Source organism: Ostrea edulis, chromosome 2 (assembly GCF_947568905.1).
Source record: "Ostrea edulis chromosome 2, xbOstEdul1.1, whole genome shotgun sequence".
NCBI lineage: Eukaryota > Metazoa > Mollusca > Bivalvia > Ostreida > Ostreidae > Ostrea > Ostrea edulis.
The window spans coordinates 13,984,169-14,003,715 of NC_079165.1; the positions used below are offsets into that span (position 1 = coordinate 13,984,169).

Below are 19,547 nucleotides of genomic sequence, written 5' to 3' on the forward strand. Positions count from 1 at the left end.
ATTTTTACATCATCGTATAACAAAAGTAAAGGAAATATACCTCCCAAATATGCAAGAACGGTAACTGTTTTTCCCCAAGATGGCGAAAATTCAATTCATCGCCAAATTCATTATTACGCCATAAATTCAAAGGAGCAAAAAGATGGCGGTTTATCGACTGTTCAGTTATCACTTTATCATCAGAATGAGTTTAATATCAAAGTAAATGAAGGCTTTGAGTGCTATTTTTTCATTTGCAACCAAAACGTCGTACAAAATACATTGACTGCTATTATGATAAAAATGAATTATAAAAAGACTACCTGCCTATCTATTTACATTTTTCAACAATCCATAATATTTGAATTGAAAAATGAGGTTCATTCGAATATCGTGTGTCTAAAAGTGTTAGGATATACCTCTAAGCTTACATTTATGTACTATTTAGCTACCTCTTCTGGATTTCTGGATCATCAGAGAAGTCGATAATGCGAGGGACATGGAACAAGGATTCTCCCCAAGTTATTTTGTCATCTGCAACTCTAAACAACCCCAGTTCTCTCTATTATGACGTCACAAGTAACAGGTACATTTTGGCTTCTGTATCTTTTTTTCTTGATCACAATGCAAGTATTCATATATCTAATGCCTCGTTCACACGGATGCGCATTAAATTTTACTTCACATTAAATTTGATGCTAAATAAAATAATGCGCATTAAATTCGTATGCATTTTATGAATTAGCAGGTGCTCGAAATTGAATATAGATCGATGACGTTTTGTCTATTAACAATAACAGCTTTCATTCATATGTCGATTTGATATATCCCCGTGAGCTCGAAATAAAGGACACCACAGAGTCGTCAACTTCTGCTTCATACTTAGATATCTTATTGAAAGTAGACATTAACGGCAAACTGACAACTCAACTGTATGACAAACGGGATGATTTCAGCTTCTCCACCGTCAACTTCCCATATTTATGTAGCAATATTCCATTATCACCTGCAGATGGTGTTTATATCTCTCAACTGATTCGATATGGAAGAGCTTTTTCTGCGTATATTCAGTTTTTAAATCGAGGTAAGCTACTGACAAACAAGTTGATGGTACAGGGGTTTCAACAGTCTCGATTGAAGTCAGCATTTCGCAAATTCTATGGTCGTTTTAACGATCTAGTTCATCAATACATCCTCGCATTGGGTCAAATTCTGTCTGACTTGTTTCATACCGATTGTTAAGCCGTTCTTTGACTGCGGATAACTCCGTTTACCTGATCAGGATATAGGGGTCACGGTGGGTGTGACCGGTCAACAGGGAATGCTTACTCCTCGTAGGCACCTGACTAGGCACCTGATCCCACCTCTGGTGTGTCCAGGGGTCCGTGTTTGCCCAACTACCTATTTTGTATTGCTTGTGGGAGTTATGAGATTGATCACTGTTCGTTATCTTCACCTTGCATCAAAGAAATGATTTTTTAAAAATGCATGTATATATTTAACACACACAGAGAGAGAGAGAGAGAGAGAGAGAGAGAGAGAGAGAGAGACAGACAGAGAGAGAGAGAGAGAGAGAGAGAGAGAGAGAGAGAGAGAGAGAGAGAGAGACAATATATATATATATATTAAATGCCTCGTTCACACGAAGAATTTAAATCGTATTAAACTAAATATGAACCACGTTCACACGGAGATTATAATGCGCATTAGTTTACATATACTTCGAATCAAAATGTACTTCACGGTTAAAGGAGGTTCGCACCTGATATTTGAAGTACATGTAATGTCATTTTTTTTTTGGAAATGTATTTTTAATTTCTACGTTGAAGAAGAATTAGGAAACTGAAAAGAAAAACTGGGATCGCAATCCTTGTTATTAACCTATAGTGTTCTAAACATGACATATTTGCGTTTGAACTTCATTCAAGTAAACTGTAGTTGTCTCTTTGTGTCAACACAATATATACAAGAGAAATCAATATATGCATAACATAGATACATAATCATGTCTTCTAACAATACATAGAACAAAGTTTAATACAAGTAATGGAAATAAACTTCATGATATCAAGTTTTAGAGTTTAAACAGACATATTAGGAGTAATGTCAATTTCTAAAATTTCACATAATTTTTAAGATTTTGTTTTAAATCTAAAATGAAACTAAAACAGTTGGGGTTGGAGACCAACTTTTTAAATTATTGGCGAAAATATTGAATCTTTATACAAAACTTCAAGAACATATAATGTAAACTTTTTTAAAGAATCGGTATTCTATTTTAGAAAATATATTAACCGAATTAATAAATTACGACACTTTATCTAGTTCCAAGTCTCAACTACTTTTATCATAAATTATAAAACTGAAATACACGTTTAGGAGTATAAAAATAGAATATATATTGGAGGAACCAGAAACTGTAATGTCATGCAGATTTAGAACTTTTGAGCCCTAAATCTTGATCAGCTAAACGGAGTTATCCGTAGTAAAACTCAGTGTGCCACAAACAGTCTAACAATCGATATGAAATACATATACGCCAGACAGCATTTAAACCAAAGATAGGTTATAATGGCAAACTAGATCGTTATAAAAACCGTAGAATTTGCAAAATGCTGACTTTAAACAGGACCGTTGAAACCCCTACACCATCAACTTGTTTGTCAGTAGCTTGCCTCGATTTAAAAACTGACCATCCGCAGAGCAAGCTCTTGCGTATCGAATCAGTTGAAAGATATAAAATCCATATGCAGGTGATAATGGAATATTGCTACATAAATATGGGAAGTTGACGATGGAGAAGGTAATGGAATGTTCAAGTTCTAAAGATATTTCGACTCAGAGTATATTTATTTTATCCGTGTATGTTTCTGACTTCCTGCATTTTTACCTTATTTTCTCTCATTTTTAAATCATTAGTTATTGTTATTTTGAAATAAGAGTATACAGTTATGCAATCTTTAAATTTATTAATCAAACATGTATCTAAACTACTTTCATATATTGCGTTTTTCAATAATTTTCCGAAGTCTTGGAATTTTCAATCATTAATTCTCAAACTACATGTAATAGAATATTGGGAGTTATCAAAAAGATATCTAGAGTTGACTCGACCAGGAAGGATGTAAAAATCAAAACGAATCTGCAAAATTAGAAAAGCAATCGACTAAATCCAGGAACAATAGTTACAGGATGAAATTGTTTAAGCATCGAGAGAATATGTTTATTAGGAATCAAGTTAGGAACCTCTTCATATTAGGCGATAAACAACACGGATAAAAACATTGCATAAAGTGAACAAGAATTAGACTCCAAACCATTTTAAAGACATTTTTCTGGTAAAAGTACCACACAAGAAACACTATACCAATATGTAAACATCAAATCTATAAAAAAAATCATGTCTACTGGGAACTTTTATAAATAGAATTTCCTGTTTAAATCACATGAATCTTATCGATCTTAATGAATAAAAGAAAGAAACTTCTCATTTGGCAACCACCTGTAATTTAATGGTAACACAAATATATTGTCTTAACATCGCTGACCGATTCAGTCCCTTTTGATTTGAAGTGACCACGCACCTAACATCTTTATATTTTACTGAAGGAAACTCGTCGCTTTGCGTAATGTGTACAATACCAATTTCAAAGATGTCGAAATTCACGAGGTGAAGGAATGATTGTTATAAAATAGAAATTGCTCTACCAATTACAAAGAATTTGATAATTAGCAGAAGTCGGAACACGATATCACATCATTCAAACAATTTAAAATGTCCAATAGATATTACTGCCCTGTGAACGCTATTTAATTCGAATTAATTTAATGTGCATTGTTTTTACTTTCCATTATATTTAATGCGAAGTAAAATGCAATCCGTGTAAGAAGGATGGATAAATAGGTATAGAAGTAACATTATTGGGGAGATGATGCTTCTCTTAAACTGCCTAATTTTCGTACAGGGGAATAATTTACCAAAAACTACACCGTAAATCAATGGGATATTGTTATTTTCTTCAGGATATACTGGCTCGAAGACCGACATATTGCGAGTTCAATGACCAATGGATTTGACGCCCAATACCATCTCACCACAAATGGTGCAACGCAGGCATTGGTATATAAGGTACGAAGCCAAATAATAAAACTCTTTTGTACCCAAAGCTTAATGTGGTCGCGTGATATATCAGAATGGAGAGGTTTAAGGTGACCACATGTTATTTCTGAATAATCCCAAGTTCTTACATTGTTATACATAATATACAGGTGACTTTAGATGACACGTTTAGTGTACCTCGATAAAACTTCAAGAGAAAAAGAGTTTTATTGATCAAAGTTTGACATAAAGCTGTAATCTAAATGTCCAACCGTTATGGTTCACGTTTTATAATAACCGGGATGCGCATATTTACAACATCTATAGAACATATTATTGGCATGTCTTTTAAATAATTTTTCAAAAATACTGTTTCATTTTCAAGTTGAAACAAAGTTTTCAAAGTTACACAGTTACGCAGTAGGGTTAAGGTGTACCGAGTAAAGTTTAAAACAAAAATTACAAAATGTACCTTGTTAACATACCTCAGTGCACCTCACACTATATGACTTCACAATATAAAAGTACGTCACAGTTCTATAGTTGTATCACGGGGAAAATGCCATATTTTCGCTATTTACAACTACCGTCATCCAGTGTTCAAGCTGTATATGTGTAAATGATCTATTTGTCAGAGGATTTTTTTCTTCAGTTTTCCTTGATAATATATACGGTGTGACCGTTGGATCGAGCGAAGCATCAAGTGGTCATTGGCGTGTCCCGGGTGATAATCATAATTTCGTTAAGTACGATAAATCTTAATTCATTTAAAAATATTTCTTATTTATGAAATTCCCCTTCCGTTAAATGCCCAGTAACATCTGAATATGAAAAGGGGCATATGGGGATTGCTGTTGGATCCGCCTATTTATTCAACGCGGTGAATATACCACAAGGGGACGTAAGCGTAAATTGTAATGTCACAATTAGCCTCGGCTTTTTTCTCTATTTCAAAACAAACAATTATAACAGCAATGCATACCGTTTGCAATTTAAAAGACAGTAAAAAGTAAACAAAACCAACCAACAAATTCAAAGGGGCAAAAACATAAGCGTAAATGTATCGTAGATTCTTATTTACAGAAACTCATGAACTAGTTCATATATTTAGTTGTATTGCTGTTTTTCTATTGGACGAGTGGCTAAAAACTTTAACAATAATAGTAATCCTATTTATTTTTAACAAACTAAGTATTTGAATTACAAATTACACGCCTGGCTTGCATTTTGGCATTCAAAATTAAAACACGAATAGCTTTAGAAGCAACTAATGAAGAAAACAAAACGGCGTCGCCCATATATCTTCACCTTTCATTTATGAATGTAAAATTAAAGATTTGAAAGACAAATAAGTAGCTAAATTCAGTTATAAGTTATTCAATAACATATTATATAATAATGCATATATCAGTAAATGGAAAGAAGATGTATTGAATGAATGTTCGTATTGTAAGCAAGTTGAGACAGTATCCTTCAATATGGAAAGTCGTAGGGTACCTCCACATTATTATTTTTTTTCCTATATGAAATACCGAAATTATAATCTCTTCCAAAAATAAAAAGAATTCCTCTATTAGGGTACCCCACATTATTATTAATTTTTCCCTATATGAAATACCGAAATTATAATATCTTCCAAAAATAAAAGGAATTCCTCTATTTGCTGATATTATTATTATATCGCAGCGATAATAATAACCTGTCCCGATTTTCAGACATCAAATTATAGTTTCATCCCCAAAAGAAAATATCATTTATTTACCTAATATTATTATAATTATACTTGTATTATTATTATGTTTATTCATGCAAAGCATCAGATAAATTCCAAATCTTAATATGGAAAGCCATAGGGTAACCCCGCATTATTATAATTTTTCCCTATATAAAATACCAAAATTATAATCTCTACAAAAATTTAAAAAATCCCCTTATTTGCTGACAATATTATTATATCGCAGCGATAATGATAATCTGTCCCGATTCTCAGACATCAAATTATAATTTCATCCCCAAAAGAAAAATATCCTTCATTTACATGACATTATTATAATATACTGCCACAATAATTATAAATTCACCCGATGTAATGTCACACATTATCTTTAGAAATATAATCTTTCCACCACAATAATAATTACTGAACATCGCCAACAATAATTATCTTTTTTATTGAACGCTATTTTTATGCGGATTCTACTTTAAGAATATAATCTGTATTGGCAATTATAATTTAAGACCAGCCAAAAAGACAAGATTGCCATTGTTGGTGGAAAAGATTTGGACGCTTGAAACAGAAAACGTTTGTCTGAATCGGATTCACAATAATAATCTCCGAACTCAGAATGGATGAGATTATTTCATGCGTGACTGTGCAAGCGGCTGGTCGCGAGGAAAATCATGTGACGTAGTTTCACCTTGACTTTATTATGGAAATGGTTATTTGTCGAAAAGGTATCCTGGTATGTGGTATGTGCAAGGTGAAGATAACGAACAGTGATCAATCTCATAACTCCTACAAGCAATACAAAATAGATAGTTGGGCAAACACGGACCCCTGGACACACGAGAGGTGAGATCAGGTGCCTAGGAGGAGTAAGCATCCCCTGTTGACCGATCGCACCTGCCGTGAGCCCTATATCTTGATCAGGTAAACGGAGTTATCCGCAGTCAAAATCAATGTGTATCTTTCGGAGGATGATAAATGTGAATAATTCAATGAATAAAACGTTGTTGGAACCGGAATATAACATTTTATGTCTTTGTGACAAGATGAATAGAAAGGGAATTTTATCAAACACACAGGCACTTTTAAAGTTGTTTTTTCGTAACACAGGCCACCACAAGGCTTACTTACGCATTGCATGCTATAGGGCTCACGTGTGACCGATGGATAGCCCTGAGATGCTTACTTCTCCTAGGCACCTGCTCCCACCTCTAGTATATTCAGGGGTCCGTGTTTGCCCAACTCTCTATTTTATATTGCTTATAGGGGTTACGAGATTGATCACTGTTCGTTATCTTCACCTTTCATGGATCTCTTTACTCTGTGTTTATGTTGATTTCTCAATGTACTGAATAGGGTGTCATTACATGAGGTGTCCATTTCTGGTACAGAAACAACCTTATCCCGGTTGTTGGGGTGTCGGTACTAAGTACCACCTCCACCGCCAAATCCCACATCATTTTGTATACATGACCATCCTTCTGCTTAGATAATTCACAAATGTGGTACAACGTACACATACACCATGAAGTTAAATGTTTCCCCAGCTATTCACACTACCATCTAAGGGTGCATGCAATGTATAATTAAGGAGGTACCTAATACATCGTCATGAATGACTTCCTTTTAAAACATGGATGAAAAAAATCAGTATCAGCAACATTTCTCTATTCCTTTTGGATTTAAACTACCTAGCCAAGTAGCTCAGTAGGTAAGCAAACCGTTCCAGTCCAGCAGGGGTTTAAAACAATTCCAGATTACTTTCTACTAAAACTGCATTTTTTGACATTAAGATAAAGTAAATTTGACAACTTTCAATTTCAAAATATTGTTGTACATATCCCTAGGATTACAAGGAGAAACACTTTTAAAAGCCTGGTTTACATTTGCCATGATTGTCGTGCAATAAATTTGTGCATGATTAAGTTATTGCTTTTCATTAATTTAATTAATGTGTATATCAATGTGTTGGAATTACTGCTCACATTTAAATTTGGAGCTCAGTATAAATAATTTGATGATCTATTTAATTTAATTAAATACATCTAATTATTTTAATCTGCTTTCGTATAAGAATTAATACACACATGATCATTTTTTTTTAAAAGAGCTACAATTTAATTAAGGAGATCATTAATTCAATTATGGAAATGCTGATTGATGATATCTCTAATTATATAGTTGCTCTGTCTAAAAGAATTATTGCATACGTCTTCAGTCAATTAATGTTATATTTAATCCAATTGTAGAGAGCAATACATCGATTTCAGTGCACATTGATTGAATTATTGCTCTCTACAATTGAATTGTACCTTGCACCAATTCAGTTGTTGATATCATCAATTCATTTGACGAGAGCGACAATTCAATCATAGCGCACATCAATTCAGCAGAATTATTAATGCTATCACCAATTCAATTAATGCATGCAAAAAATCTGCAATGAAAATATGTTAGAATTATTTGAAGATATCATTGAACTATTGCATGCTTCAAATGAATTGATAATATCTTTAAAATAATTAAAGATGCCTTCAATTATTTGAGTTTATATTGATTTGGCATTCCATACAACTGAGCTTGTCTGATCAAATCAATAAGCTTTTCTGATCAGAATGTCATTGTTGTAAACCCTCTTTCAATTTTTCATTTGGCTAATTTCAATGAAACTTAGTAGAAAGTATCTTTGAGTAAAGAACTTTTTTAAGTTTGTTCAATTCAAGTTCCATGCCACCCCAGAAGGGAAATAAATATCAATTCATGAAATATAATGAAAACCAAAACATGTTAAAGCATCTTATATAGTGCCATATTCAAGTGGTCCAGTGTTTCCTAACAAAGAAGGACTACCAGAAAACCATACGTATAAGAAAGTTAAACTTTTTTTTTCATTGAGACGTACCGGTAGTACATATACACGAAAGATATTTCATTGAACTGAGAATCAATTCCACAATATTTTTAGGGCTCACGGCGGATTTGACCGGTCAACAGGGGATGCTTACTCTTCCGAGGCACCTGATCCCACCACTGGTGTGTCCAGGGGTCCGTGTTTGCTCAACTATCTATTTTGTATTGCTTATAGGAGTTATGAGATTGATCACTGTTCGTTATCTTCACCCTGCTTTTAAATAATTGTTATGATCAGGGTTTTAGGAGAAATAAACACCAATATGTGGATGCATACTGTAATTTACATTATAGCAACCAACGTGACTATTTTAGATCAGAACATTGCTTGGGCAACCATAGTCTATAAAAGCACAAACACTTTAAGTATGAAAGACAATTCAATAAATACAAGTATATAATTTATTACACAATCATACATTAACAATACATAGCAGAAGATGCTAGAGTGTTTGAATACATATAAGTATAGTAAATAAATTTGTTTTTCTGTAAACTCCTTCTTTGGTTAGCAAGTTTAACATTACAAAAGTAAGGCTTGGACAAAATTAATGAGTGTTTTTGTAGGGGATGGTGGAAGGAGATGGGAGTGTTCAAACAACAAATTATGTTCATGAATAGGCTTTAGCATTCAATCCAAATGACATTCGTGAAAGCCCCATATCTAAAATATTTCAATGATAAAAAAACATCCCCAGAAAATATAAATACATGTAAATGTATCTGATTTGTTAAATACATAAAACTATTGAACAGAAATCAGCTGGCAGTAAAAGCAAGTGTACAAAGTAATGGAAACAAATGTATATTCTACAACATCTCATGATGTTAAGGAATCATCAAATGCATCATGCACTCTCTCAGATGTATGTAGAGATGACGAGCAGAGGTCCAGTTTCTCAAGGTGTCAGGCAAAGGCAGATCATGCTGATTCAAATTAGATGTTGCCACACATGTAAAATCTCCATCAATACCTTGGAAATTGTTTAAATACAAGTCTCTGTAAATGTGGTGCTGTATTTTGTTGAACTGCATAGAAGTATTGTGAAGCGCCTATTAAAAAAAATATATATTATAATTGCATAATGAATCTCTAGACATATTCAACATACCCAGTATATAAATTGAACAAGAAACTCACAGGTGTTATCGGTCACCTGAGTACTAGTGAAAAATTATCACTACTCCCAAGGGCTATGGAATCTAGAAATAATTTCCGGTCCTGAAATCTAAGCTAAATTTTAACATTCAGCAAAAGTATAAAACAAGATGTGTTCTTACAATTTCAATGCCTTCATAAGTGCATACACTTATGAAAGGCTTCACATAATACAAGATATGTTTGTAAAACACATATGCCCCAGGGTGCAAAATTGGAAAGGGTTAAACACACAAATCATTTAATTGATAGTACTATCATCAATTCAAAATATTGAACAGACAATATCTTCCTATGTTAGGAGTGGATTGACCATGTGATCTCAAAATCAATACGGGTCATCTTCTTCTGAAGATGTACCAGTGTACCAATTTTGATGTCTGTCAAGCAAAGGGTTCTTAAGATATGGAATAGACAGTATATTCCAATGTCCAGTTTGACCCTTGACCATGTGACCTCAAAATCAATAGGAGCCATCTTCTGGAGATATACCAGTGTACCAAGTTGTATGTCTGTCAAGCAAAGGGTTCTCTAGACATTGAATGGTCAGTATGTTACTATGTCCAGTTTGACCTTTGACCATGTGACCTCAAAATCAATAGGGGTCATCTATTCCTTAGAATGTACTAGTGTACCAAGTTTGATATCTGTCAAGCAAAGGGTTATCAAGATATTATACGGACAGTATATTCCTATGTCAAGAGTAGATTGACCTTTGACCTGAAAAACAATATGGGTCATCTTCTACTCATAACCAACCCACATATGATATATCATTATGATCAAGTGAAAGGTTATCAAGATATTGAGCAGACAACATTTGGTCTACCGACCGACCGACAGGTGCAAAGCAATATACACCTGTTCTTTGAAGGGGGTATAATACGTATATCAACATTAAACATTAAACGATATGACTGATTTGGACCCATCCTAGAGTTAAAACCCTTGGTTGTGAAATTCACCATTTTGTGTACATCTTTATCTGCTATTCCTTGGTATGCATTTATATTTTATACAGTATCAGCAAACTTACACATAAACACTATATACTAAGTTTGGCCCCACCCTGGGGTCAGAACCCCTACCCCGGAGATCATGAAATTTACAATTGTGGTAGAAACCTCCTGCTTTACATCTTAACGCATTTAATTTTTCTTAAACGTGCGGTTCTAAAGAAGAAGATTTTTGAAAATTGGTCAATTGTGGGCAGTTTTTGCCCCGCCTCTATGGTCCTAGGGGTGCAGGATTCCTGAAATCTATAATTTATGTCTCCCTTGTCCCAAAGATGCTTCATACCAAATTTCAAAAAGAATTGGACTGGTAGTTTTCAAGAAAATAAAATTGTTAAATTTTTAACGCACGGCGGACGACAACCAATTGCAATAGGTCACCTGAGTTTATATAAAGTATTGTACAAATCAATAAAAGGTAATATACTAAAGCAATCATACATGTACAATGTATATAAATCACAACTCCATTTACATTGGTTGATGTTTGCTGCATAATATATCTAGCATGTGATTATAAATATGACTAATTGCATTTTTTGCCACACAGAGTACACCACATCAATCATGTCAATAGTCATATAATGGTATTTATATTTACAAGAGCTCATGAGCCATATTACTCACCTGGGTCACCTTGGACCTACAGTTGTTTAGCTGTTGTAATTTCAACAAGATTTTTTCCAATCTTTTACTTCCGTGAAATAATTTGTGCTAATAATTATGTTTACCTGATCAAGATATAGGATTCAAGGTGGGTGTGACCGGTCGACAGGGGACGATTACTCCTCCTAGGCACCTGATCCCACCTCTATTGGGGTCCGTGTTTGCCCAACTTCTATTTTGTATTACTTATATGAGTTATGAGATTGATCACTGTTCATTATCTTCACCTTTCATTGTAATCCCAACCCAAGGGTCATGACATAACCGAACTTCAATTCACATACTGTATACCAACTTCTATTCATGACGATTAGTTGACAATTTAGCAATTTACAACTGGTTCTCGGTGACTAATATTCGCGACCAAGATAATCTTAAACAAATACAAAATACATTAATGATGAGGTTCACGCGAACTTCACAAAAGTTTCTCACATGCGAATAAAAGTTGGTTTACAGTATCATGGGTATGCCTCAATATCGATATGACAAACATGACCTTGCTATTCTGGAGAAGAATCTTTTTAAAAGATCCTCTTTTCTGAATGCATAACCCTACTTTGTGGGCCACAATTTGACCAAACTTGAATCTACACTATGTCTTCAAGCTTTCATAAAAATTTCAACTTGTCTAGTCCAATGGTTCTCAGGATAAAGATTTTTAAATGACCCCACTTATTTTTGCCTTTTCTTGATTATCTCTCCTTTGACGGATGGGTGACCCTCCATTTAAACATCCCAATTATGGATGATAAGAGATTCTAATTTTGGTATTTTATATAGGGAAAAAATAATAATGTGGGGGTACCCTACGGCTTTCCATATACCTTAGGCCCATGTAAAGTTAACACATGTAAATAAATATCGCCTCCCCTTTAATGTAGGCTTTTGGTTTGACTGATACAAAGTTTTAAAAGTTAGAAGAGGGTGAGTAAGCATAAAGAACATATCCGAAGTTGATTAAATGTCATGTGCAATTAGTTTCGGATCCATAAATTTCAGAACAGAGGGTTACAGTCTCACAGGTCAGAGGTCTGGTGAAACACACTAAACGAGAAGTGGGGTCGTCGGCGTTGGATCCGCCTTTGGGCGTAAATAAATTGTTTGAAGAAGCTGGAGTCTGAGAAAGTTGAAAGCAGGAAGAGCCCATAACCTCTTATTTTATCTCTAGCTGCTGAGGTGCGAGTACTTTCAATAATGGAAAAAAATTAAATAGTATACCATATTATATGAATGCAGTTCGGTAAGATATATATACATGTATTATTAAAAATTATGGTTGACATGTAGTGAATCTAAAGCTAACTCTATACATTTGGGGTGTTGCTTAGACGGGGAATTGAAAACGCGACAGAAAACGGATTGTTAATGCAATAATATCACGAGGTCAATATTTTGCAAAATCAAAAGGCTTATGAACAAGGGAAGCAGAAATTACAAAGAGAACGGGAGGACATACTCAGAATCCACCGTTTGATTACTACATACAAATACACAATATCCACATGTATACATAGATTTGTCTTTAGAGCAAAAGATACTGAAACATGTATTTATGCCCAAAGGCGGATTCAACGCCGGCAACCCTCGTTTAGTGTTTCGCCAGACCTCTGACCTGTGGGACTGTAACCCTTCGTTCTGAAATTTATGGATCCGGAAATAATTGCACATGGTATTTTATCAACTTCGGATATGTACTTCGTGTTTACTCACCCCCTTCCAAATCTTAAAACTCTGTATCTTTTAAGCCGAAAGCCTTCAGCAAATGGGAGGCGAATTTTATTTATATGTCTTAACTTTCACAGGGGCCTTAGTTACCATTTTTAATTCTTATAATTAAAAGAGTTTGGTTATACAATATGTTTCGTTTCGTTTCGGAAGGTGTCGTTTCGTATCGGTGGGTTTCGTTTCGTTTCGGTACATTTCGCTTCGTTTCGATTTCGTTTCGCATTTTACAGGTACCCTCATATGCACGCAATAATACTCCAGATAGTATCACATCTATAGCCACCAACAACATCATTATCAAAATACATGCTTATCACAGTACCAAGTCTTATCACAGACAACATAAATTATATACTTTATAACAATCTTTGCCTAGGATAACCCATGGGAGCAATTTATAAATATTGCTTATTTCCAGTGGATCCTAAGATGTTATAAGTTGATTATAGATTATGTATGACTAAAACAGCATATACAAAAATAATATTTAACATTAGATGATTTTCCTAGCCCAAATTAAGGGTATATTCTCGTAGTACTTTTACCGCGAGTGAGTCGCCATACTTTTAAAGTTGTAACTATGGGGATGCGTGTTTTATTTTGTATGCACAAAGAAGAACATTAATATCTGCTTTTATTTGTAAGTGATGTTAATAAACTAACTAAAATTAATTAAAACATGACAATTTTTTACTTACTTTCTCATTTTACGACATTCATGATAACGTTACGATTGTAAACAAACTCGAGCTCGAAGACGCACACTGTACGATGTCGCATTTAGTCTATTCTAAAGCAGTTCAGAAACATACATGGGCGATTCGTTAGAAGTAAAACGGCAGTGATAGATCAGCCTGCATCCGATATTCTCACAAGTGAGTGGCGGACAAAGAAAATTACAGACGAGCAGGCACAACCACGCACATGATGACACACCACAGTACTGTACATAGTGTCAGACGAGAGGGGAAAATGGAAGGATGTTAGCGATGTAGTACCCGAATCAGAGGCTGCTGATATATTATTGAATGAATTTGTACGTTTTTCAATATATATATTTTTGTATGAAAATAAAATCTACAAACTATGTAGATCTGTACCAAAATTGATCTGCGATCTTCTCGATCCCTCCTAGTCCCGTCGGTCATGAGCGAATCTCGCTCCTAACGTTGAATGTATCATTATTGAAGCATAATTTTGATTAAAAAGTGTAATCCATATCATTGTTTTTAAAAAAAAATGCCAAATTATACAGCGAATTTAATCAATAAAAAGAGTTCAAAGGTAAAAAAAAAAAAGGGGGGGGGGGGGGGAGGGTCTCCCATCCAGAGAATTATGGCGCGCCATTCGTGTACAAATTAGTTAAAACAAAAGATAATTTTGTTGACTATATATACATGTATAGATATGTTTCTTTTGGGCTACTAGATCGATAATTGTTTCTAATTAGTTTTGGAAAATTAAATTATTTTATCAAAATTTTATTTTAATTATTCCTTCAAAGTGTAATTGTCTCAAAGTTTTAATAATGTTAAAATTTGTTTATAGGGTATTGAATATGCAAATTTAAAAAAAATCCTGATTAGAATTTCAGCATATATTTCATAAAGTCATTTATGCACTAATAAATTCATATATAACATTTTGTATAAGAAATTCTTTTAGAGTAACAATTTGTTGAGCAAGGCATAAAAACATATTCCCTGGCTAGACAAAAATTGGAGTTAGTTGAAGCTGGTGTATTAGCAGTCTGGTGGTAAACCTAATAGTGTATTCTGTTCTATTGTTACGAATTTACAGTATTGATAGAAATTGAGTTCTAATGTCTGTCTTTTAGCTACATCCATTTGGTAACCACAGTGAGAGGGATGAGTTGTGCTATCATCATATGGAGAACCATACCAGGAAGTGCAGATTTCTTCCTCATGGGCACATGGAAGTTGACTGTTAAAACTAGTTTCTGGATAATAACTCAAGTACTTTGCATTCTATTCAAACCAAATTTGGACATATGGATACATACAAAGAAGGGAAGATGCCTATCAATTTTGGGGTCAGAAGTTCAAAGATCAAAGTCACAGTGCATGAAAATTAGAAAATGTTGATGTGGGGACATATGTTTTACACATTCTAAAGTTATAAATGAATTAGTATTGTATATATGCATATATTATTTATGCTTTCTGATTATTTATCATATAATGAAATAAATATATAGAATTCTCCCTAGGTTGAATTTTTGATGAAATAGGTTTTCAAATTTGTATGATATTTTATACAATTATGTTAATTAATACTTGATTTTTTGTAGAATTGGTGGTATATTTTATGTAAAAGTTATTGAAATAATCAATTATGCTTAATTTTCATAAAATAAAAGAAAGCCAAGATTATTCTGTCCTTGATATTTGTTTTGTAGTGTGTTTCTTGTGAAAATTGGTGATTTTCATGAAAAATTCAGTTTCAGCAAAGGGGCAACTTTGAGGGGCTGTAATGTTTTTAAAGTCCACACTAACATACTCTTTTTTATGTTTTAAATGTCTTTCGGATAAAGATGTATCAGTTAAAATGGTTTATCAAAAAATGGCATGATGACAAAAAATTTAACTTTGGTAGGCTATAATCCTTGGAACATGATAATTAAAATTGGAGGCTTCCATAGTAAAATTATCATTTCTGTCAAATTTCTCATGTGAATAATTTGTTGCAAGACCATGGTTGATGTTAAAGACATGGTTGAGTCTTAATTGTTTAATACGATCTGCTACACAGCGTGTATTTATTGAATCTAGAATATCACAATTTATACTAGATCTGGGATTAAGATTTAAGATGAATCTTATTGTTTTGTTTCGAAGAACTTGTAGCTTTTTCTTCAAGGGTTTAGATAAGCTTTCATATCATGCAGAAGAGCAATAGTCAAAGTAGCATTGAATAAGTGCAGAAAATAATGTTAACCTTGACTTTTTATTCAACCATTTTTCATTTCTTTAAAGGAACTTAAGAGAAGTTGTTGGTAACCATTGAGAATTTTCTTTAAAAAAGTGGAAAGTGCAAAAATCACAAATCTGAATGAAACTCTCACACTTTTGTGTATGGTGATAATCAATGTTAAAAAAGTGAAAATTACTGGAACCATGCATCGTGTTTCCATGGCAACGGACCGTACCCACAGTTAAATCATGAGATGTTGAGTTTTTAATCTTTTCACACATATTTCTAATAAAACAATTTCCCAGCAATGTACAGTGAATAGAAATTCAAGAAAGCACTTAGATTATTGTACTTTTGATTGAAAAAATGTGTATTTTCTTGCTTATTCTTAAGAATAAGTCATAAATTAAGGTAAAAAAGAGCATTTATGACTTATTTTCAGACACTATTTTCTCTGAAACGCAGCAGGGCTGATATTAATTCTACATGCCGTTTTTAAGACAGTTATTTATACTACAAATATAGTAAATAAAAACAGTTAAACAATTTACCCTTTTTTGTAAAACCCCTCAAAACTCTACACTAGGGCCTACTATTTTACACAATTATTACCCCCCCCCCCCCCCCTTGATGTGAACTCTCTAGAATTAAAGGAAGAAATGAATGAATATCACTTTGCAGACAACATAACAAATTCTGGATGGTCAGTAAGAAATTCATTTAACAGGAAACTTGAAAGGTGGTGTAGAGATTAGTCCATTTTTCTGTAAATTAAATTTGATATGTTAGTTAATAGTAGAGTTAGAGTCCATTTAATCATTCCAAATTCATACAAACTGTCCCAATGACAGATATATCTAGTAAATTAATAGTAAACACCGATAAATAAGATTCCAAGTATGTCTAGTGTAGAACACTTGTTTCTCATTAAAAAAAAAATAAAAAAAAAATATCTAAATCATGTTCTACACTCAATCAGTATCAATGCTGATGTCACACTTTCACCTCATATTGCGTCATACTCAACATACATTGTGACGCACTTTTTGTGTATTCAAAGTATTTCATTCTCACTAAAATAATTTATCTTCTATCAAATGGTTAATGTAATTTCTATTATAATGCAATTCATATTTCAAAATATTGTATACGTAACGATGTGGATTGTTGTTCTGATGAGAAGGGAGAGGGGGGGGTATTTTGTTGGTAGATCCTCTAACAAATATCCCATCCCTATATCATTACGCTATGGGTATAGCACACACGTTTTCCAATTACAAATTCTGTAATTCATGTACTTTAGACCACATCCATATTTTAAATGTAATAAAACAATACACTTCATAGAGATTTCGATATAGAAATACTTGAGGCCTACTTATTCCAACATCTTACATGTAGGCTATGTATCAAAAAATCAATTTCTCTATTTTCAATGAGTATTTGTTTTCGATATCATAATCAATGTTTCCTAAATTATACTCTTAAAACCAGGCATGTAGAACCAGGATGGCGGTGGTGAGGGGAAGGTGTCCTATTTTTGATAAGTTAATTTTTTCTTTGTTTTTACCCCCCCCCCCCCTTAGATTTTGCATTCGAAGTTAGGAAATGATAACACTGTTTAGGTTTCAATTCTTATAGCCATGCATTTGGGGTGGGTTTTTTTTTTTTTTTTTTTTTGATTGCTTGTCTATAATTATTCGAAATTCCTCTGCGTTTTTTTAATTTCTTTTTATCCCGAACATCCCCTTCAGCTGCCCCCCCCCCCCCCCCCTTTGGAAAGTTATAGGCCTAATATGTGTCAGAAACTCTCAAATTTAGACCAATGACTGTAAATGTGTTAATAACTTATTCATCTTCCGAAGAGCCCTAATGTCGGCTTCAAATGAATTTATAAAACCGGAAAACAATATAAATCCTAGATATCATGTTACGAAGATTGCACAATTTGACTTCAAATCTGCTGCCTAATGTGATATATTTGCATCTGGTAATAATTGTTTAATAAACATGTGAATAGCAAGTGAACTTTTCATATTTGGTTAAATTAACACATCAATTCAGTGTCCGGGGATCCGTGTTTGACCAACTATCTATTTAATTGCTTACGGGATTTAGGAGAATGATCACTGTTCGATGTTCGTTATCTTCACCTTTCATTTTCCTTTGGGGTACCTCAGTAACTAAGTTATTGTCTCAGAGTTATCTCTCTTGGATTTATAAATAGGATTACCAGACGCACAGATTTTTCATACAGAATATACTAAACCCAAACATATTCAAGTTCTTCATGACTGTTTACTAGTCTGTAAATTATGTATAATGAATTATGATAGGGTATAACCTAATAAATTGGGGGATGTATCACAAATCTTCTGTTTAACATCGACTTGACAGTGTAAATATTGCAGCCGAGGCGGATCATGAATTTTTAGAAAGTGGATTCAACTTTTGTATTGAAAATTATGATTTTTTTTTTTTTTACCTCAGATTCATTCAGGATTAATTGTTCAAAGAAATAACACAATCTTAGATGAACCTTCATGGATTTGCGCTGCTATATCTGCTGTTACCTACATGTTTTATTTTTGCCGGTCCGCTACCGAAAGAAACCGACGAGGAACATTCAGATTCTTAAATATCATAAATTCTATAAATATTTTATCCAAACCTGTATATTGTTTCCAAATTGTCTTTTTGGTTTGGTTTAAAGCGTGCGTACTAGCCTAAATCTAACACGTGGTTTTGAATCATGTGCGTGTACATAGGGATATATGCATCTTTACGTATGGCGCTAGGCCTACGTAACGTCAAATCTTTGTGACGTTATTTCTTCGCTCTCTTGAATATGCCATAAGGACCATTTGTCATGGGCGCAATCATATATAAACTATAATATATATAAACCACAGCAATATGTGATTTTAAAAAAACATACACAGGTTCGTTAGTAGATAAAGATATATACAAGTTTAAATTAAATCCAAATGCAGTTTAGGTCAACTGATTAAATATGAAGGTCATTGGTTAATGTATGTGACCTTGAGATTGTAGGACAAGGTCATTTACAAGGTTCAATAGAATTTAGCATGTCATTAGAAAGTAATTGATGCACCCAGAAGGCAAATGTTCTTGACCTAAATTAGATCATTAGCCTAGTAATTAGATAGATTTTCGAAAATGTAGCTGAACATGAAAAAAAAATTGGTATTTTTGGTAAGGTCAGTAACAAAAAACTAAAAGTTGTTTGACTTATTTTATTTTTTTTTAATAAAAATCTAACATTTGTTATTTCATTCTATATGAAAGACCTTGCATGATTGTGTTGCGTTT

General features: G+C 33.4%; 2 protein-coding genes across 2 annotated transcripts in view; both read left to right on the plus strand.

Moving 5' to 3' along the window:
• LOC125679644 (low-density lipoprotein receptor-related protein 4-like) overlaps window positions 1–19,547 on the plus strand; it is a 408,142-nt gene that overhangs the window by 72,785 nt on the left and 315,810 nt on the right. The window lies entirely within an intron of this gene.
• The window catches only part of LOC130052395 (low-density lipoprotein receptor-related protein 2-like), a 199,338-nt gene that overhangs the window by 26,491 nt on the left and 153,300 nt on the right, over window positions 1–19,547 (plus strand). Inside the window, exons 4-5 of the mRNA XM_056157240.1 lie at window positions 428–565; window positions 4,003–4,108. Of these exons, the coding sequence (XP_056013215.1) occupies window positions 428–565; window positions 4,003–4,108 (244 nt within the window). The remainder of the gene's footprint in view (window positions 1–427; window positions 566–4,002; window positions 4,109–19,547) is intronic.